The 23,297-nt window shown below is 37.2% G+C and overlaps 1 protein-coding gene across 2 annotated transcripts in view; it reads right to left on the bottom strand.

The window, feature by feature from the left end:
- Positions 1–632: 632 nt before the first annotated feature.
- Positions 633–23,297, bottom strand: part of LOC106892681 (bifunctional heparan sulfate N-deacetylase/N-sulfotransferase 3) — a 73,393-nt gene continuing 50,728 nt past the window's right edge. For both annotated transcript variants that reach the window (XM_014950054.1, XM_014950058.1), the window contains exons 7-14: positions 17,481–17,663; positions 15,370–15,466; positions 14,472–14,595; positions 11,232–11,406; positions 10,141–10,311; positions 6,714–6,823; positions 6,006–6,108; positions 633–4,743 (exon numbers count right to left, since the gene is read on the bottom strand). In XM_014950054.1, coding sequence (XP_014805540.1) covers positions 4,624–4,743; positions 6,006–6,108; positions 6,714–6,823; positions 10,141–10,311; positions 11,232–11,406; positions 14,472–14,595; positions 15,370–15,466; positions 17,481–17,663 — 1,083 coding nt within the window. In that variant the 3' untranslated portion in view covers positions 633–4,623. The remainder of the gene's footprint in view (positions 4,744–6,005; positions 6,109–6,713; positions 6,824–10,140; positions 10,312–11,231; positions 11,407–14,471; positions 14,596–15,369; positions 15,467–17,480; positions 17,664–23,297) is intronic.

The following is a 23,297-nucleotide window of genomic DNA, read 5'->3' on the forward strand; positions in this document are numbered from 1 at the left end:
TGTTCCACTTTTGTTATTCTTAAAGGTTTTAGAGATGAGTATCCTAAAAGAAGCTTAGACTTCACAACAGAGGTTCCATCATTTCTCTGTAATGATCAGAATATTTTGTTAACATAGGTTTCCTTTTTTCTACACCCCTATGAAGGCATTAAGCAGCTTTAGCCCAGCTAGGTAGTACACTTCTCTATTCTGTTCTAATTTGTTGATAACAGTGAATTTTCCTTTGGACATTCATACCGTCTTTAGAGGTTTCTCCTAAGAATGGCATTCTCACATCTGTGTGGGCCGATGCATTGGCACAACTATTGAATCCCCAAGGCAAATAATTTGAATAAAGTCTGCTTGTTATCTTAAAAATAGCAAGCCCTGGAAGGGTTTCTACAATGCATTAGCAATTTCTGGCACAAGAAATAAAAAGTAAGCAGGAAGCAAAAGCAGTAAAACGAGCAGCTGCATAAAGCAGTAATATTCACTCACAGAGAGAGTAAGCAATATTTTTCATTTCTGAAAGCATTTCATGCTGCTCCCATGCTCCTGGATTGTGTTGTAGCTCAGTGTCAAGCTGCAATAACTGCTAACAAACCTGGAAAAGGACAACTTTTGTGAACATAAAAATCACTTCCACACAGCACTACATTTTCTTATCAGAGTTTATTGTTGCACTTCAGATACCATGCCACTATCAGAATAATATCTATTTCTTATTTTAAAAAACTTTGAGAAAAATGTTTCCAGCAATTTTCATTCAATGTGAATGACAAGAGTATTACATCTATAAACATTGAAATATCTATTTAATTTCTTCCTGAGGAAGTTCACATTTTTAAGCAATGAAAAAGGATATTCTGTACAAGATAGTCTGCAAATCATTGAAACTAATTCTGTCTGCACAAGTAGAACTGGGAAAATATCACAGTATTTTCAGGAATGTTTGCTCAAATAATTAAGTGATTTCATTTCAGGCTCTGTCTTTACACCACCCCTAATGGTCACTTTCTGCTCATGATCACACAATGATTTTTAATGGCACAGATGATCGCAGAAAGCAAATTTCAGAATCATATTTATGAAAATAAAGGTGAAGCTCCAATAGTCAAGCATTTGTTAAAGAAATTGCTTGTGCAGTTACCTACCAGGGGAACAGAAACCATGGCTGTGTTACCAACCACAATAAAATATCTGACTTTGACTAGCAAATATAAATTCATTGTAATGAATCAGTATTTTTCAAGAGTGTCAATACTGACAGTCCATTTCTGGAAGTCAAACACTGATTGTAGGTAAGCTGTGAATAGAAGAGGTTAAACTTTGTCAGATAATTCATGCTATATGACTTGCTTACTCAGCTGTACTCATGTGCATCCTATGATTTGGGGTATAATGCATCTAGCTGTTGTCTGCATGCTTTGCTCAGGTTCTTCATTCCTCACCAAGCTGACTGAACATTAAAAGTCATTCTGTTTTTTACAGTCTCCTGTTAAATGTAAGAACGTGTTTAAATAGAATAGTTCTGCAGGAAAAAAAAACACAAAACCATCTTTGTATAAACAAGTAATAAGTGAACATCAGAAATCCAGAACTGCAGAGCTCCAGCAGTTTGCCTTGACTTCTTCATTGCTTTGGTATCTGGCACTAGCCCACCTAGCGTACCAGCAGCTAATCCTGGAGCACCTTTTCTAAAGATGCTACTGCTTAACAGCTGCTTCTCAACAGGAGATTTAGATTCAAGATCACGCCCTTTCAGGTGCACAGTTCCAGGTCAAGCTACTATGGTTACAGTCTCAATTCAGGTAGTTACCACAGGAATCCATTGAAGATTTTCCTAGGAACTCATTCATTTTGTTCCCAGTTCATCCCTTAAGAAGGGCACTGGGACAATCCAAGAGCTCCACCCTGCTGTCCATCATCAGGACTTGAGAGTCACCATGCTCATCCTGGAGGACCAGCTTTGTGTTTAGCTGCCAAACCAAGCCTGTCCACGCAAAGCCAAGGCCATGCATGTGGGGGGCTTCTCCTCCCAGTGTTACGTGGTGACTGCAGGTGGGCTGCTTTACCAGATCACTAACTGTATGGGGCTCCTTGCCGTAGCTCAGAGAGGACTTAACAGAACTAGCCCACAGATCTGAGACGTCACCTTGTCTGTTGTAAAATTTCTGGAGGAACAATGCGACTGATGTGATGTGCGTATCCCCCTCACCACTCTCTCCTTCACTGCCCGCTCATTCTCACTCTGTGGGGCGTTGATTTCCCAGAGAAAGAGGACAGAAAGGGAGTTCTTGAAAAGAATGAACTATGAATACGGCTGAAGCCCGTTCCTCCTGCATGTAGGAGGCACTCAATTTGTGTGCAGAGGGTTCTCTCACCATGAAAACTTCAGTCACTTGATAGTGTCCAAGGTTTTTCCTATTTTCTTCTATTTTATAATTGCTGCACTGAAGAACATGGAGTAACTGAGGCAGGAGTGCAAAAAACAGGAGCTTTGTGCAATCCCTGCGGATTTTTTGAAAATGTTTGAGTGATGTTACATCAGGTTATATCAAGGGTAAAATCAATCATGTCAGGATGAAAATCCTGGGTATTTTGTCCTGTTATTCAATTTAGTTGTAACAAATCCATATAGATGCTTGCAGGATGTGTGAGCTGTCCATAGCATGCAGAGTATTTGCTTTTATGGATGTTCAGAATCCAGAGTGTTTCTTTTATCAAATAAGAAGAATTTTAAGACAAGTCAGCTTTTGGGATGAATCTATATGACAGTGAATATCTAAAGTGAAATGAAAATTCTCATTCTGTCTAATAAATAATAAAGATGTTCATCTTAAAAAATGTCTACTCTAGTACGTCCTCATCATCAATCATGCATATTCCCTTAGCAAAAATGTGCTGCGTAAAGAATATTGTTATATACAGCAAATTTGTCTAGATTTTTTTCTTTACAGGCCTATCAAAACCACATATTACATAGACAAAATCAATAAATAATAAAGATTACCAGTTAGAGGTACAGTAAGGATCTCAACATCTGTTTTCTATTTAGGGAATAACAAACTGGTTTCCATTCCATTACCTTGAAAGCTAAATTATATGATTACGTAAATGTCGTAAAACAGCACTGAGACATATAAAGTTTTCCCACCATTTGATGCATGTTTTTAACTATTCACCCTAAAACAAATTATGATAACATTATAGAGCTACTGTAAAAAGCATTGCATTTAGTACCGTATTTCTCTTTTGCTTTCACTACCTCTTGATGCCTTTACAAACCCTCAGAGCCAAAGTTCAGTGGAGAAGCATTAAGGCCATACTCGGCCTTGACTTTCTTGACTTTTAAGTACTATTAATTAGACTTTATCTCACATCTAAACTGACGCATTGTGAGATGTATCATTGAAATGTATCATATAAATGTAAAGCTGGATGCTTGTGATTTCCATGATTAGGGAGTAATTTCCTACCATGTTTACACACTGTGTATTTATTTTTTTTCTCCTAAATTTTTTTCCTAATATTTAATACCAAACATGGAACCAAAACCAGTATTTTAACCTGGAAATCTGATAGATTTTTGCACCTGATGTAAACTGAAGGTTACTAAAAGATGCTACAATTTTGATTGGGTTGAAGGGTCTTAGAATACATAAAGCATTGATCAAAGGCAATAAATTAAGGGGAAAATAGTGGTGTAAATTAAGGCAATCTATTTCTGCTCTTTACGAGATTTTTGTTCATTTCAGTGGAGTCATTCCTGATTCACAGTAACGTAAGCCCAGAGTGCAGTATGTGGATCCAGCTGCTCATAGAAGCCAGGAGTGAAAGCCTGTTCATACTGCTCATAAGGATAATACTGCAATTCTTGTGCTTCACATGTCCAATTAAATTTCTGTTCAGATCATGGCTATATTCTGTATTTTGCCATTTCAGTACAAAATCAGACATAGTAATTATGGACAAAGACACTTACCACATTGTGTTTGTTGTTACAGGCTATAGCATTGGTAATGTTTTCTCTGTGTGTGTGTGGTTTCTTCTACACTGCTTTTGCCTGTGGCTTCCAGATTTTGCTCCATGTATTTTGCTGCTGTGCACAGCCAAGTCATGTATGATAACTGTACTTCTCACCCTTGCTAGTATATACTTTGGGTATTAGCAAGCTGATTCCAAAGGCAGAAGTACACCTGGCATTTTGTGCTACATTGTTTTCTTATTTTATGCAAGACAATAATCAAATAGTAAGAAAAACTGTCAGTGGTCTAACAATGGGCTACAAAACCTACATGAGACACAATACTTATAACTGATATACAAAAATGTAAATATTTACCATGAAATTGGACAGGTCATGTATCTCTGAAGCTTATACCAGTTGCAAATAATTTCCACATATGTGCACAGTAGTCCACCAGTCCACAGGTTCATAAATGTTTATGAGAAAGATTTGACCCACCAGAGCTCTAAGAAACACGTGTATTTTCACAATCCACATGCCAGCATATGGAAATAATTTCTATCTTCTACTCATTTTTGAAGAGGTATATCTTACAAGACCTTCTGGTAGATACTGGAGACTTTAGGTATGATGACCGAAGTGTGGAAGAGATTTCAAAAAGCCTTTTTTCAATGCTATCTTACTTTCTGTAGCTCCTGTCTCAGCCACGATGGCAGGGGTTGTCCCAATTTGTGTAGGAGTTTTGACAGTTCCACATTGTGATCTCTGTAGTAGCTTGACAGAAAAGCCCTGCACTGATGGACACAAAAGGAGATATTTTTATTTAATAAAATGCTGTACTGCAGTTGCTGTGAGTTCTAGGTTTCAAAGTTTGTTTTACCTGTGTCAAAACTTTACTTTCTCTTACGCAATTTATATTGTTTCATGCTATCTACTGCATGCAAGTTTAAGCTTGTCAGTTAGAAGCTGAAGTCTAAAAGGTAATTTGAAGAGAAACACAGGTTGTCCAAAATGAACAATGAAGTCAAAGCAAAAGATCTGATTGTACTCTCGGGTAGTCATGTAAATGAAGAATTGCACTGAAGCAGATGCAGTTACTTTGAATTTACTGAAGTGAGACTGAAACTAAAGCTTCAAAAATATCTTCGTATGTAGACATGTATCAATTAGTAACCCCATTTTCAGAAGTATTTAGAGTTGAAAAATACAACAATAAACAAACACAGCCCTGTCTTATCTCTACCCAAAAGCCTTCTCACCCAATTTTATATCAGTATGATTCTATTAATGTAAATTTACGTATAATTTAAGTACTGAGAGAAAAAAATCTTGTCATACTTGCTGCATTAGTACTTACTAATGTTCCCATGCCACATTATTGACTTACATCAGTACTTACATTAGTTCAAACTGTAAGCTTTTATTTGTGTCTTACTCAGGCAAAATGAAATGGGCACAAAGGGCAGAATAAACATAAAAGTTACAGCTAGAATAAGAGACTAAACTGCCTTTGGGTACAGGCTGCAGCATTTGATCTGAAGGAAATTTCTTCATTTGAGCATTTGTCTGGAGAAGGTATTTATAAAATTCATAGAAACAGAAACTAACCTCTCTTAAAACTGGATTATATGAGAGCCTACATTACTTGTCATAACCTAACTACTTTTAAAGACAAGGGACCAGACACAAATACACATCATGACTGAGAAAAAACCATGCACTGCAGAGCTTCTGCTGCTTATCTCACTTAGGTAAATGGGACAGGTTTCCAAGTGAATTTCAGGGCTGCCAAGTTTATTCTTCTAAGAGGTGCCAAATTTTAAAAGTTGTGTTTTTTTTTTTTTTAATGACGTAACTCTTCATATTTTAAATGAAGAACTGAAAAAAATCTATGCACTCCATAGCTATCTTAAATGTTTCATTTGTAGGCAAAGGTAGTCAAATAATTAACATCTACTTAATTTTGTTTTGTCTCCCTATTTATGATTTTGTCTGTGTGGTGTCCCATATGTGGCAAATGAATCTCTGTATAAAGCAAATGAGCGTAATGGTTTACCTCAGAATCCATAGGGGGGTATTTTCTACCTTTGCTCTTGCCAAGACACTTTGTTTTTCCTTCTTCCAGGAGCTGACACCAGAAACCTTTATGCGAATCAAACCTGAAACAAATATTTTGCAGTGTAAAGGCTGTGAGATACTGCAAGGAGGATGCATCTCCCAAGTTTGGACAGAAGACTCAAAAGAGTAAATCTAAGGTTATCAGTCTTAATTTAATGACAAACAAATCTAAATGTCAGAATCCTAAGGATTTGTGTACATGTGTATTTAAGATGTATGGAGTGGATGTTACATTCCTGATTGGTACCACTGAATCTGTCTTGCAGCTAATGTCAAAAATAAAGAGAAACTAATTCCTTTTCCTTTCTGTTTATGTATGTCAGTATTTCATGTTTCACTTATGAAAACAGAAATTCCTTTAAATTCATCCAAAGTTCACACGCAGTTCTCACAACCCAAGACTTACTTTGTTCGTTTGTCAGAGGTCTACTTCTGCAACAGTAAAGCTCCACATTGAGTGGCTCAGTGGATGATTCACAGAAAATCTAACCCAGAATTGTGTTCTTTGCAGACATTGAAAAATACATCCTACTGACAGCTCGGAGGAGAAGCATGAGAGACTTTATTTTGCAGTGAGCTTACCTACAGACTAACTGGTATTTTAGGAATGTAGGAACATGTGAAAATGATGATTAAATTAACTCACGTCAGGGCTTCAGAGTAATTATAATGAGGAGAGACTCCCAGAAATTTCTGTACTTCATCCATTACAGTAGATGGGTCAGTTCTCAGCTGCTGTCCATCAATAATTAGCAACTACAACAATAAAATAAATGGAAGTTTAATTTAAAATCCATTATTTCAAGCTTCAAACTGAAAATTCCACCTGTCAAATTCATTCAATACATGGAGAGTACTGTCCCAGAGAATGATAATTGGCCCAGTTTTAATTGTCATCATCATTAATGGCCTGGGAGCAGGGTAAATGGCACGTTAGTTAAATCTGAAAAGATACTAAACTGGAAGCTGTTGTAACAGCGGAGAAATAGCAGTGAAGGATATAGAAAGATAAGAAATATTGGCAGGAAACTGAGATTTAACCAGCCAAGAAAAAAAGGCATTAATGTCTAGAGAAATAACCTATAGTTCTCATAGACACAAATATATACATATATATGTTACAGTGAAAAATGTCTTTTCTTTTGAAAGATCGGTCTTTGGAATTACCCATATATAGCATGTGGATTTAGAGATGTGGATTAGTGGAAGCATCAGGCCGTTCAGAAAGCAGTAACTCATTCCAGAAGTTTTTGCAATCAGATGCTTGATGACTGCCTGAGTCCAAAAATGAACTCACTGCTTTCCTAAGGCATTAGCTTTGAAAATAGGCCTTAAGTGCTTCATAGCACTAAGGTCAAAAAACATCCCAAATGGGGGATATTTCCATCTGAAAGAGAAAGAGTGAGGGGTTTTTCCTTCACTACTTAAAACACATGTAGAGAGAAGTATCTGTGCCATTCCTACTTCTGCCACTCCAAAAAAGACATGCAAGAAAAAGTTTTACCAGGAGAAATACATCCCAATTCCTGACATTCACAGGGAGCAGGTAACAAAAAATGCTCCCTCTCAACCTTCATGGAGGTGTAAGGAACTGAAACAAAATTTTTCCTTAGTTGTACTGATTAATTCATATCCTGATCTCAGGAAGATGTAATTTCACAAAGTTCCTCAAAATCTAACTAATTTCATGTATTGGTGAGGTGGAAAAAATAAATAGTGAAATTTTTACAAAGTAGATAGCTTCATATATAATGAAAATACTACCGATGAAGTATTCTGAGTCACTTTAGAGCGTATTGATCATCTCACTGTCATATTGCTGACAGCTGAAGAGATTGTTTAAGTCCCTGCTCTCCCACTATACATGAGTTACTTCACGTCTGAAAGTCACCATGGTGGGAAAGGAGCAAGAAAGAGTTTGGAGAAGATAACAGCTTAGGAATAGCCAGAGTCCTTCAGCTTCAAACCAGCCATTGTTGCAAAATCAGCTTGATGTCCTATAGAGGTGGTGCACGAGCATATCTTCTGCCTCATGAAAGAGTTCATCATGCTAGGTCACCTTTTCTTCTGTAAGACTCTATTGAATCAATGAGTTGCAGGTGTGAAATGAACTTAAGAGCTTCCTGAACTTCTAGAGATCTGTCTTGGCTGACAGACAAAAGAGGACTATTTGTACAACTTATCAGATAATAAGTTAAGTCAATCAAAATTCTAAATATCTAAACGCCATGAAGTCTGCAAAGCTGGCCCAAAAGAGAATATATGGAGAATAACACCAACTAGATGCGTCAGAGCTTCCTTGGCACACTCTGGGAAAACAGAAGGTGCAGACTCGAGCCAACTTGTCTCAGCTAAGTGAGTCCTAGATAAACAGAAGGTTCAGATTGCAGCCAACCTCCCTCAACCCAAGTAATCTTTAAATGTTGGGTAAGGAGTGCTGCCAGACACACTGCTAATGTCAGAAAAACTCATTCCAGAAATAAATCTACCAAGGAGATACTTATCATGTGGCATTGTCTGCCTGGTCTTGTGTGTCACATGATGTTCAGGGCTTAGGACATGCATCTTTTGAGGCTTGATCTTACACAGGGCCAGGAGGTGGTAAATGATTTCTATGTTATAAGCCAACAGAAGCTTGCGGGGAGATCCAATTTTCAGGTTGCTTATGTGCCACCTGCACTGAAACCTGTGGGTCCATAAACACACACACTTTGAGGCTCAAAGACACACAGAAAAACTGGTCTTAACAGAAAGAATAAGTTGAGGATTGAGGATCAGTGATAAATACCAAATGTAGATGATTAGGAATACCAACACAGGAAACTCAGTGCCTGAATGAGTCCCAGTAGAGTGCGTGGATGTGCCGTTATGGGCAGCAATGTTTGAGGAATTTCCAAAAACAAAGTGTGCAAAAGAGACCCAGTGCTTTGGTAATTACAGAAAAGTCATGTTCGGCAAAACACGAATTCATCTAAAAAACTGGTGATGCCTGAGATGGCAAACTGGATGATGCTATATTGCTAATTAAATCAAATCAGAGACAGCTTTCTGCTCTGGAGGCCAGATGGCGCAGCATGACCTGGATCCATGTTGCTAAACTCTTTCACCTGCAAAACCAAACTGGTTGAGTCCACACATCCCAATGGTAATGGTTCTTGTTATCTTTCTAATTGTGCTCTGGAACTGCGTGGCAAGATGATTATTGCTACAGGTCCAAACTGTGCCAGAAGTCTGTTAAAAATCAAGCAGTATGGACAGCAGTGGGACAGTGTGTGAACTCTTGCACAGGTACAGGTTTATTTACTACTGCAATCACAGCTCTAAGGAGGATGACACAGCAGGAGATTACTGCATGAAAGGACCAAGAAGTGGGTGAAGACACTGATGCATTTAAATATTAAGGTTTTACAAAACCACTAGATAACATCCATTTCCACATGGTAATCCCCATTTCAGAAAGAAAAGATGATTTTTACACCTCAAAGTGTTCAGACACCAAAACACTTCTACACCCATGGAGGGAGGGCAATATCCCAGCTGACATTCCTTGATGCTCATTGATACTTGCTACCACTGAGAGCAGACAGAAATATCATCAAACAACTTCCCTTTATTTTCCTGCAATTTTTCCTTTGGGAACCCTGATGGGCCATCTGATATCAAAGAGACCACAAAGCTCTGCCTGCCTGGTTCTCTTTTCCTCAGCATTATGGACAAAGAGCCAGACATGATGAAAGCATGAGCAAATGAAAACCAGCTGTAAGTTAAAGGCAGTTCAGGGTACAAAAGAGTTTGAGGAGCAGCAGTAACGTTTATTACGCTTCCAGACTATTGTTAGGATTTATTTTGTAGAAGAAGCTCCCAGCTGTAAGGTGCTAAGACATGACAGCCCTAGCAATGTCAACCAATCACTTAGAACATGGCTACAAAGAATGACAATCAATTCCTTAAAACATGCTCTAGTATATCTAGGATATCCCTGAGGATGAGTATTCAGTAGGCAAGACTACAAAGGTAGTATTTTAGGATATCATATATGTAAGATTAGGATGTCAAGTTACAATCTTATTTACCTGATAAGGTGGGAAGTAAGTTAGCCATCTTTCAATATGGGTAGCATACCATCCAGGTGCTAGGCATCTCTTTTGGAGAGCTCTAAGCTCAGATGGGGCTCGAGGTCCAGCTGTGATCACCTGATAGAAGCTGAATTTTAGAGCTGCAGGGTCTTCATGTGATCGCTGATGCTGTAAAATAATTTACATTACTGGAACTTTACAGACCACGAAACTTGGGAAAATAAGACAAAACTGGCTGTTCTTACTAACCTAGCCTTAGTGACCTTGCTAAGAGTGATTATTTACATTAGAAGTTACTTAAAGTTAAGAAGTCTTTATCAGCATTAATTTATTGATCAGCATTGATTTATTGCTGGGATAAATATTGTTTGTATCAATAAAAAATGCTGGGATAAATATTGTTTGTATCAATAAATATTTTTTGTATCTGAAGAAATCAGAAGCTAGACTGATAATAGCAATAATAAAACAGAATGTATAAATGTTTATTTTCAATAAACTGAGTGGCAGGTTTAGCACAAATGAATCAGGCATAATAAACGCAAATACTAAGAAGGTCTGCTTCTAGTAGTTTCATATTTTGTTTTTCTAACTTATACAAGGTACATACAAGTATACAACATAAAACAAGTCATGGAAGTTCTAAGAACTTTTTTCTCTTTGGAGTTTCATACTTTTAAAAAGTATCTTTATTTTTCCAAATTCCTGTTCTAACCTGCAGACCAGAAAAATAATTTTTTTTTAATCTATCTTGTATTTTGAGCATGAACTAGGTAACTGTGCCTATGAACTAATTTTCGTATGTGCTAATTACATAAATTAATTGAGTACATAACCATTTTTACATGCTTGTATTACAGGCAGACTTTTGAAAAAGTGGTTTGTGTTATTTAAACCCTTGAAAGATTTTCAGATTTACACTGACAGATACCTCAGGCCCATGGGTGATCCTATATGGTGCGCTGACTGACAAATAAAAGCTTCTATTATCCAAACCCTTTATATACCTAGATACTGAAAGAACATACAGAGAGGATTCAAGGTGGAAAGCTTGATTTTTGCCTGCCTGTGTTCTCCAAAATGCATACCTGATACCAGGAATACGCCCGATCGGATGGGTCAATGAGGATGGTGATAATCTTGGCCTTGGGGATGAGGGAAGCAGCTCGCTTAGGAGCTTCCTCAGAATGGAAATAGTTGGCACTTTTCTCAAAGAGGAAGTCAGTTGTGACATTAGAAGGAGTGGGGAAGAAATCCATGTACCTAGGAAAGAAATATCATCCTCAGAATTACTTAAAAGTTGCACAAAAGTTGAGAAATCTGTTAAGTATATTTTATTCTAGAATAGTAAATTAAATTAATAGCCTAATTGACAAATAAAAGCAAACAGACGTTTACATTATAGTTTTGATCGTATTTTACTTGGTACTAGCTTTCTTCTCACTACATATAACTAGATATTGCAGCTATTTTTTGGTAACTGGATGAAAATGTTACGATATTCATACAGCTTCTTAAAATTAGCAAATTCTCACTTTTCAGTCAGAAAAAACTCCTATTGAAGTCAAAAGCAGAAAATGAGTTTTCCAAATTTGGCCTTTTGTTGACATCAATTACAGTGCAATACCGCAAGAAAAAGAGTATCAAAATTGCTTTTACTCAAGAGAAAAGAGCTTGTTTATGTGGGAAAGATGCAATGAAAAAATACCCCACAGCTTCATCAGGTAAAAGGTTTCTAAGCAGTGACAGCATCTTTTACTTATTGTTCTATGAAACACATTTTTGTGTTTTCTTTGTGAGCTTTCCTCGTCCATTACGAAGTTGCAGTTAATTTCCAGCAAACTCCTATCACACACAGACTTGTTTCCCCATGGGCCTCAGACCACTGTTCGTTATTGTTGGGGAAAAGGATAAATGGGAAATGTTGGTCTTGATTTTTCTGTTAAACTCTGTATTGATAAAATAAATGCCATTTAAAGTAAACTCTTCTGAAGATCATGCTTAAGGACTGACATTTCTTCCAGTGCCTGGACTTTGTTCTATTCATCCAAGTGAGCTACTTCTAATACAAATGCTCTTGTTGACCTTGAAGTCGTGACCATTGTAGTCAAGGTCAGAAGACTCGGTAGGATGGAACTGTCTGGTCACATGCAGTGTTCTTTAGGACACAGATCTCACAAGATGATGATTAGCACACAGGCACTGATTACAAAGTACTTACAGAAATTGAAGGAATCTACAGTCATTTAAAGAAACTGAACTCTGTGACACCTGATTCTGCGAAGTGAATTTATGTATACATAAGCAAACATTGCTAAGTTAATGTTTTGTGCTTCTTTGGCACATGAATGGATGGATACCTGTTATCAGAATTGTGCAAAAGAAGTGGGTTGGCCTTCACACGACAATTTTCTATGCATTAGATAAGGAATAATAGTTGTGGATGCATGCAAGGTTTTAAGAGTAGCAGTTGGTAGATTGCCTCGTATCAGAAAGACCTAAATGATGCCATGCAAGGGGCTGATGGATAGGCCTGCATAATATGCTCAACCTTGCATTCAAAAATTCTGCTACAAAGCTGTATAGCTATTGCTGGTCTCACATGCAGACTGTAGGTAAAAAAAAAACCCTGAAATAAGAGTACAACTAAACAGAACAGAATGAAAAGCTGTCACTACCCTATTAAGTGCTTATATCTGCCTAATACTAATGCAAATACCTGAGAATATGATACTGTTTCATTGAACGACGGACTCTATTTCCCAAGGGTTGAATAGATTAAAATGATGAAGGTATCCCAATTTCTGCTCACAAATAAAATTATTAGAAACCAATCACTCAACCTGACTGCATGACCTCAGAATGTTTTACCAGAACATCAACAGCGAACAAAAAGGCCAGCTTTGAAAGAGCTACAGGCACATGTGCTCTAGATCATATATGGTGTCATTATGCTGTTGTACTCAAGTTCCTGGTGGTAGACTGAGTAAATACAAGGCAATGAGGACTACAACCTTAAAGGAAACACTTAACATTAAATATGGCACTATACTGAATTTTGGAAAAAAAGTTAATCAATTCTTTGGATAAAATGGCAAATCTGAAAAAAGTAGAAATTGATGTGGTGTCAGTGAAAAATGGTTAAGAGATTGGACCAGGTCCGGTACCAAGAGGTTACAAATTTAGACTCAGAATTTTTGTTGACCATAGACTGCCCAGTAGAGAAACAGCAAAGTGGTCTTCTAGCAACAGGAATACATGGATTTTGTGGAAGAACTGGCTCACTCTACTTAGGCTGCCTCCATCAGTATCTCACTTGCATGTCATCTCCTCTTCAGAAGTCTCCACAGCAAGGAGTCAGCTTTCTAATTTCCAGTCATTCAGCCAGCATCTCTCTATTGGTTATAACTATCTGACTCACCACAATTTGTGATATGAATCTGCAGCAACAATTGTAACTCTGTAAAAACAAAGTGCCTTAAAAGGCAATTGGATCTGGCGTATCTGCACTAAGACCATATAACAGTGTTCACCCTGCTAATTTTATAAATGAATGCAAAGTCAAAGATAAGAAAACTATTTTCACTTAAGCTGCGGCGGGGGAGGGGAAGAAACAAGAAAAAATATCAATAATCTTTTACTGGTGCTCGCCAGCCACTAGAGCAGGTTACCGCTTCTCACCTTGTCGTGCTTTATACTGCAGCACTTCCTGAAAGTAAGAGAAATCAAGAATGACCTGCTGGGTGTAGCTATGTCTGGTGATTCCACAGTAGCCACAGTCAACACAGTAGCAGTGTCACATTCTCTTTTTTACCACCACTTTCTAACCCTACAGAGACATTAATGTTGTCCTAATTACCTGATCTTTGAAAAACATTTTGAGAGACTTTCTCCATCCCTCTTTTACCTGATTGCTATTTCTAAATCCTACTTAAAGGAAAAAATGCCTCTCCCTGATATTACTTTTTTTCTCTTAAGAAATAAGATTTCCAACACAAACGTAATTTTTGCCTCCATATATTCAACTAGCAACCATTACTGTCCCAACTTCAAAGGCATGTGTAATGAGAAATACATATTTTGTTACTGTTTTGCATATATTAATACATGGATATTTACAAGAAATCCTCACAAAAGTTCATGCATTTATGATATTCTGCAATAAGATTGTTATTCACTTGCATTTATTTATCATTTCAGAAGGACACTAAAGGTCTTTTGTTTTTAATCTCACTCTATATAAACAGTTACCATTACCAACAGTAATGTCATTTTTGTATTGTTCACAATATATAAACTTTTATATTTATACTAATAACCCATCTTACCAATCAATCCCCCTGTGGTAGTTATTTCTATTAAAGAACTGTACCTCCTCAAAGGTTTTTGGGCTGGGGGAGTTACTAATGATGGAAGGATGCATGACCAGGAACAAATACAAGGCAGTGGTACCTGCAAATAGGATAAAAGCCCAAGATTAAGAAAAACACACACACACTTTTTTGGGGGGGACTCATACCCACAGATGATCTAAACCAGCTTTGTTTCATTTCATTTCAGCGAGGGGATGCTGATTTATGTCACCTAAGAATCTGTGCTTTCTGTACTTCTAAATTGAAGACATTTAAATAACTGAAAATAGGTAACAGAAATTGGAGTGCCAATGCTGAAATCTGTTTTACTCACTTTTAATAGCTATGTTTTAAATGTAATTATTGGTTCTTATGAGACTGTCACAAAAATAATTTAAAAATCTCACACTCGGTAGCTATTCGGAATTGGTGAAGATGAAAGGAAGCACATATGCAATTTCCTGATTACAGAGAAAAAAAATCAACCATTAAGTTAATTTATAAACTACTGCAACCTTGGAATTTGAACTGTCAATTAGGAACTTCTTGACTTGAAATAAACGCCATGAACTAACAAGTTTCTATAAATCAGACACTTGCAGGAGAGAGAATCTATCTTGTTATCTTGTGCTACTAATTTTGACATAAAGCCAAAAAAATCTGACACACACCTAAACTCTGCATTTTCAGTATGTGTACTGTCTGTTGTTGTAACTTACATGATTAAACTATAGGTGGATGATATCTGAAAATAAAAAAAATGCTATTAGATGATCAAGATCTCTATACAGCAGTCTGAGTAAAAACTGATTAATCAGTATAATTATTTGAATATACACATAGTCTATCTTGTTGAAATACAATAAAATCTCACCGGTTTTCTGGGGTCCTACAACCAAGAATTTTGGTAATCGATCACAAGTTTTTTCTTTAGACCAGATATCTCTGTGCCGTTTGTCATCACAGGGATTCTAAAACGGAGAGGAACAACTAAACATTTCATTGGTAATCACACCTGAGAAGATTCTCAAATTATCTTTATATAAATTACCAATTTTTCACTAAGGTACAAATATTCTTACCAGAAAATATTAGTTTCTTTTATGACAGAAAACCATGTTATATTAAAGAACTATTTCAGTGATTCAGGAAGTTATTAGCAATGTAACCAGCCCAGAAACTGTATCTCAAGTAGGTTTTTTTCTGATGGGACAAGTATGTTGAAGACGTGTGGTTTCCATTCTATGTATATATAGTTGCCCCAGCCACCCAACAGACTTTGGGACATCATTTCTCCTTTGAAGTGTCAGTATGTTCAGTGGAATTATGCCAAATGCAAGTCTGATCTACTTGAGATGTGAGAATAATTCAAAATCAATTAATCAATTCCACAGAAGTTAGGAAGACTTGAAATTGCTAATGGGTTATCTAATTACTGAGTTTTTATTTTACATTATTGTAACAGCTACCACCCTATACATGCTGTAGTTTTTTAAACCAAAATAGTAAATTAATTATAATTTAAGGGTTTCCATTCACAAATACATATTCTCATCCTCCAGTTAAAATCAGCACATAATATTGAATCCTGCTTTTTCATGTGCTGCTTTACAATTGAAGAAATTTTAATTTGTTTTAGAAATGCTACTTGCAAACAGTTTTTGACACCATTGTTTGGTAGTACTGCACTGGGATGAAGGGAATTATCAATCTTCTACACTGAAAAAATGTAAATGTATTCAGATTCATGTGCATTATAGACAGGAGATACCACATTCTGTATATGTTAGCCACTTTTACTTACAAATCTCTTTTCTAAGTAATTCTAATTTTTCACGTCATTTGGCTATAAGGTATTTTCCATTTTTTAAATTCATTTTCTCTTAACACTACGCAAAATTCTTGACATTTTTCCCGTTTCCCAGTGTTTTATTCAATAATAGCATAAATTTCAAGATGTATATTTAAGTCCAGATTTGCAATCTCACACTCAGATTCTAAGTTGGCAATTCAATATCCAATGCTACATAACATTTGAGTAAGCAAGCTAAAATACCTTTTAATGTTTGATTTAGTAAAGTTTGCTCCTTAGAGTATTTCTACCGAGTCGCCTCAAAAGGATAACAGTTGTGATATCTAGTATCACTGTAGGGACACATGTACCTATGGCACTCGGACTTCGCACTGAACTGGCTGAACAGTCGCCAGCACGTGCACAAGGAACACGGGAGTGTTCATCCCTTGGTGCAGCAGTTTCTCATTAGGGACTGTGATCTGATCTTAGCACTGGCTGATGGGCTGAAGATGTGTCAACTGCAAGGCCAGCACAAGCTTCGGTCTTAGCAGGTCTTCACACTCCTGATATTTTCAATTTGCTCACTTAAAAGAGCGGGATAATCAAGCAGCAGAGTTGACAGCATCCACGTATTAAGTGCTGTTAAACTTCTTGCTTAGGCAGTTCTCAGCCATTTATGAATAACTTTCTAATTTTCTAATCTACCTAATCTATTTCTACTTGGCTAGCCGGTTTTAGGATTAAGGTGGTCATAGTCTTAATGCTCTTTTCTCTTTGTGGATGTCCTCAAACACTTGGAAAAATGTTTATTTCTTCAATGGCCAGTTGGTGAAATACGCGTATATACCTCTGTCAAATGCTTTATTCCTGTTAGTTCCAAAAGGAGGACAGAAACAACAACATGCCTTTTCTGTACTTCTCATTATTTCTAAAAGCAAGTAAAGTTGCAAATAAAATTCATTAAAGATAGTTTTAATTACACATCTTAATTTCTCAACCTTTTTGTGGAGATTTAAGTGACACGAAAAACAATCATGTAGACTGAAGCATCAGTAAGCTGTTTTATGGAACCAACTAGTAAATCTAAAAATGTTATGTCGTTTCTCTACAAGAAACTGAAACAAAGAACTTCACAAAAAACACCATCAAGACGATTTTTTTCTGATGTTTTAATCAGCAAGCCTGCCTACCTGCCAGAGAGGGTCCTTTTGCTCAGGGAATAGTTCAAAATACTTGTGAGCCAGCTGAACTGGAGGAAGAGTCTGCAGTTTCAGGTTTGTCCAGGTATGAACAAAGTTGGCCAGATTCACAAAGGTGTATAGCCCCAGACGGTCGTTTCCATAATTAGACAAATGTGTCATGAAGATGCTAATCTTTAGAAAACAAAATAAAGAAAGCAGACATTGACTCTGTGTATCACTAGATGGCAGTGTAACCACAGATAATACAAATTTAATTTACATTTTGCTCTTATTTAGAGATGCAAGACTTTGATCACATTCACGTAGATCTTACTATCCTTGCTCTTTGTTGAATTGCATCCTTCTCAAGTCAACTCACTGCAATCAACAAAGAAAAATTATGGAATAGGTACCATGAGCTCTCTGTGAACTAGGATGTGCAATCCTACCCCAGGGTTGTAGAATATTTACTTAATCTTTATGTAAATTTACTTAATGAAGAATACAACAAAAACAATACCCACAGTTTTACCTCAAGTGGAATACAAATGCAATATGAAAATGTGAATTCTTTTTTTTTGTGGAAGAGTAAAGAAGTCAGAGACCAAGGGGATAGCTGACCTCTATTGCTGTAATTTAAATCTTGTTGCTCTGACTGTAAGTTTTATAGAATATGTAGCTCTTCTCTTCTACAAAGCTATTCTGCGTGCACTGGGCAGACAGTCAAATCATAGGCAGAAACGAACAAAAAAAAGAATCTGAAACATGATTGAGTACTTTCAAATAATTATGCACAAAATACTCCCAAATACAAAAAACTGCTCAATATCCCAGCAGTTGTAAGGCTGCTTGTATTTTGCTCTTCCAACAACTGACTGTAAAACTGCTACTCAGGTAAATCCTCCCAGCTACATCCCTTGGCCCAGCTGCATTCTCACAGTCCCAGAGGGAGCAATGCCTGCCGTGAAGGCTTCTCACAGGAAGGACGTTTGGATGCATGTAAACTGTGCTGAGGAGCGGAGCAAGAACACGCAGGCAGCAGGGATGGTCTCTCATGGACTGAGAACCGAAACCTCCGTTTTGCAAAATGATTCATCTTCAAAGTAATTTTTCACTGATGAAATGGTCTGTTATTACCCTAAAATCTGCAAACCCTTGCGTCTCCAGCAGTGGGGTTTTTTTGAAGTGTTTTCTAAATAGGAGAACTCTCCCAAGATAAACTCTCCAGACTAATTTCCATTAAAAAATTAGAAACATGAAGTTTTATAAATAAATCTGCTAATGCCATGAATAGGCAATTTCTATTTAAAGTAAAACTTGATGTAAGCCACTTTAAAAAGAAAAAGGCTTATCATGGCTGTAATTCTGAAATTAGTTCAGGAACTGTAGTTAATCTTTTGTAAAGCAATGCCAGCCTTCAATTTAAAAAAGGGAAAAGAACGAAAAAATTCAATCTACAGCTTTACTCTTTTGTTTCAGAGTATTTAAAACACTGCCTTCCTTTGATATAAAACATTCAAAGCCATTCAGCTATTTTTGAAGACCTGACTGAAACACTACAGAGTACTTGCAGTACACAGAAAATGGGTTTATCAATAGTGTCATTTGGTGACACCTCTTGGCTTATAAAGTAAGCCGAGGGCTTCAGTTTGTCTGACTCAAGAAAAATTAGAAGATATACACTGCTAAATCATACAGATACAATACTTCTTTTCAGACAGGACTGAGATTGAAAAAAAAAAACCCAACTTCCCCCTTTAGGCAACCAACAATAAGCATTTTGCCAAATGTATAACCTTTTCAAGTTTCCTCTTTCATTTCAGTTCTCAAAGCAAGAACAGAGCAGCTATAAGACCACGTTGTTCTCAACTAAGATACAAACAGAGGGTTTCCATAAAAAAGGTTAACTTGTTTTCTTGACAGGCTCTTTCTTTCCTACACACGCATTGACCTCTGACATTTATGTCAGTTCACCTCCTGGCAACTCCTCACCTGCCAACAACAGGAAGAAAAAGCAAGAGAACTTGAAAAGATTGCTAGTTTGGGGAAAATGTGTATTATTCTTTCCCTAAAGGGAATATCACTGTAATTTCAAGAATGTCAGAGTGGAGGTTGAAAAATTAATCGGACATATAATCATAAATAATTTCCAGCATATGAAACTGTGTCAATGAAGGGGAAAAATATAGCAGAGACCTTAGTTCCCATTTTACGGTTATTTTTTAATGTTAAATACTTTATGGTTAATTATTTACAACAAAAAGGATGATGATCAAATGCTGGTTTAAAGCATAAATGGCTAAATCTTGTAAAGAAGTCCATACTTAGCATAACCAAATACATGATCTAATATACAACTTTACATTGAAGAAAAGGTCTCCTTTACTTCTATATGGCATCAAAAATATTACAGATCAGTTGACACTATCTTCCAGGAAAATCTGAACCAAAGTTTTTCCCTTCCTGTCGCAACTGCACAAATTCCTAGTAAAATCACTACCACTACTGTGTAAAATTAGCAAACTACAATCCTGTGCTTCATAGAACAATGAAATATTGCTGACCAAGGGCCTAATCCACCTGATCTGACCTGAGGACTACTAACTCTTTCTTTCAGCTACGAATGTCTTTACAGACTAAGCTAGCAGCCTGAGTAACTAACAGGAGCGTGATGCTGCAGTGGCTGCATTCCCATTGCTCTGAGAAGGATCCTGGACCACTTTGCACCCCAGGGATCCCTACAAGAGATGCCTACAGTACTACAGTCCGTGATGCCAACCTGCCAGCCGTGCTCTCCTACTCTAGGGGTGTTCCCTTGAGTTTGTAGACAAATGCTATGCAGCCACAGCACTGGGAGAGATGGATAAGCTGATCCTCCAGTTTCCCTGGCTACAAGGAGGAAATGATATCCAAGTGCCATTTTGAGGGATTTCACCTTGGTGCTGGCCCAGCTGCGGGGGATGGTGTGTTGCTACCCACATCCCCACTAAGCTGCGCAGAAGGACGGATGCTGGTATCATTGCCCTTCCGTTTGCAGGCGTGTAGTCTCACACCAAGACAAAACATAATTATTACTTTTTGCCTTCCATATTGAGTTATGATGCTCTGTTTTATTGTATCAAACCACATTCTGTTTCATTCAAAAAAATTCTAACTAATGAGAATGATTACTCTTTCTGTGCCAGCTAATAGTCAGCATGTTGTGTTATTAAAGATTTATTCTCTTAAAACCACAGATCAGGAAATATAAAAGGAATCCTTTGTGGGCATCTCAGAAGACTAGATCTAGCAAATAACACTATTTATTCATTCAATAATCTTGCATCTCTGGGAAACGCTGTAAAATACAAATGGATATTCATATATTTCTTTATTCCTTCTTCAAAAGGGAAGCAGCTGTGAATGGATTTATATTTACTCTAACAAGGATTTTAGCTTCCCTTTCAGTTAAAAAGAGTTGATTTGATTTTATTATTCCCAGCCCTCTTCTAAACTAATTTCTTTCAGGGTATCTAAGCATTCTCTTCATCTCAGTGCAAGAAGGATCACCCTTTTTAGCCTTCATAAACAAACTATCATCTTGGTTGCACTTCAATGCACACTCTTCACAGGATTTAATGTATTTCACGAGGGGACTGAAATGGAATGCAGACAATTTAAAAAATGATGGTTTGGGACCAAATCCGGTCTCTGGGCAGCAGCTCCTTTATTGCTCCCACTCATCTTTCCATCAGACTAGTAAAGGTGCTTTACTTTGCCTTCTCACAGAGCCTTACCGGCAGCTGTATGACCTGCTCCTTTCACATTCTCCTCACCTTTTCTGCACTCCTCCTTCCCCAGAATGAAAAGGCAGAGGGCTATTTCTATTTTGCTCTTCCTCCCAGTCTCTAATTTTATTTGGGATTTTGACTAGTACTACAGAGATATAGGGAAATGAGGACAAGCACTCAGGGGAAACAGCTTTTATCTTTTTGAATGCTCATTCTGCGCTGTGTATTTCCTTACTACAACATTTCCCAATTAGAGGCAATAGCTTCTAGGTCAACAAATTAGAGTTGAGACTGAGACTGAGATGCTGCTATTAAATCACTTGTATCAGGAAAAGATGAACCAGCATGATCTAACTTATGTATCAAGAACAGAGAAAACAAAAGATGCCTGACAAACAATTTCTACAAAATGAAAAAAATGCAACAAGTCACCCAGCTTCTAGCGAGGGATGGTATTTCACCAGGCTGCGTATTTTAAAAAATATTGATCACTACAAAATCAACAGTATGAGGATGCTATTTCCCACTAAAATTATACAATCAAGATACTACTAACTAAGCTTCTACAGCCTTGATAGCAGTTGTTTTCCTGACAAAAACAGAGGTGCCTGTCTCTTAAAGGAGAGAGGCATTCCCAAGCACGAGAAGCCCCTCTTAAAGCTGCTGGCTTGTGCCATGTTTGCATTCCTGGCTTCTTCTCCCTGGAGTCTAGGGGTCTCTGTTTTTGGAAAGCCAGGGATGAGAAGAACCATTTAAGGATAATGGGAAAACCCTTTTTTTCTTTTTTCTGTTTTTACCTTACCAAGCTCTTTGGTATTCTCTACATTGGGAGAGAAATGATTTATGGTAAGCAAGACCAGCTGCTCTGATGGAAAACAGCAGAGTGGACATCTTTGTGTTGGATAACCAGCAAACATTTCCACTTCTTTCCATATATCCTGATAAGCAAAATGTACCTTGCTTCATATTCAAACTGTTCTACACAAACATTCTGCAGATGAATAGGTTGCACTTAGAACTCACTATTATTCTTCATACCCCTTTTCTGTTTATATCTCCTTAATGGTGTACAGCATCAGGAGAACTTTGATTTGGTTTCCGTTACAGTAATAATGCAGAAAAGTAAAGAAGTGGCAAAGTCTACAGCAGAGTGAAACAAATTAACCACAGAAGTCTCTAGAACAGTAAAAAACCTGTAGAACAGTAGTCCACTAAGCCAGAGGTTTCCAAATGTTTTTGATTGCCCACACCTATCAGTAAAAATTTTTTGAGCATGTACCCCCAACGTATGTATATTTCATTTAGAAATCATACACTTCTACTACTGAAGTTCCAATATTTTTTCCCACACCCAAAGGGATCATCTTGAGCACCCCCTGAGGTGCACGTACCCCGCTTTGGAGACCTCTGCACTAAGCTGTGAGGAAAGGGCCATAACCCAAGAACAGAGAGAAGATTCCCTTTTCAGAGGTTAGCAGGACCCACTTTGGAAAGCATCAGGGAAGTGCAGGGAGGACTCAGACTTGCAGTGACATTGATGTTGTCCAACAGATTTAATATTACTTTGGTATTTCAAATCTGGAACTAGAAGAGTTGGCATAAGAAAATAATTAGAAATAACCATTTCTTACAGACTGGGCATATCTTTCATTTTTTTACCACACATAAATCTCTTGCAGGCAATCCAACCTGAATAACTTCATACTATTGAACCAGTCATCAAGGTACTTTTGTCATGGACACACTGTCCCCCTCCAATCTGTGCAACAACATTAAAAGGCAGCATTGAGGCATCCCAACTTAATGAAGTTCAGGAAAACACTTTAAAATGAAGTTAAATTATGATTGACAATTAATTAGGTGATCGCTGCTAGGCACTAGGAGCAGATGCGTTACCAATTTAGTACCTTGCTGATATTTTAGCTACTGAACAAATGTTGACAGGCCACAAGAGTACGCCTAACTCTCAGAACACCTATATGCCAATTAATTTGGCATTGTGCACGCTCTGTTTGCCATTCTGATACTGTCTCCATGTTACTCAAAAGAGTTTTGT

The sequence above is a fragment of the Calidris pugnax genome, unplaced genomic scaffold (genome assembly GCF_001431845.1).
Source record: "Calidris pugnax isolate Ruff unplaced genomic scaffold, ASM143184v1 scaffold42, whole genome shotgun sequence".
Taxonomy (NCBI): domain Eukaryota; kingdom Metazoa; phylum Chordata; class Aves; order Charadriiformes; family Scolopacidae; genus Calidris; species Calidris pugnax.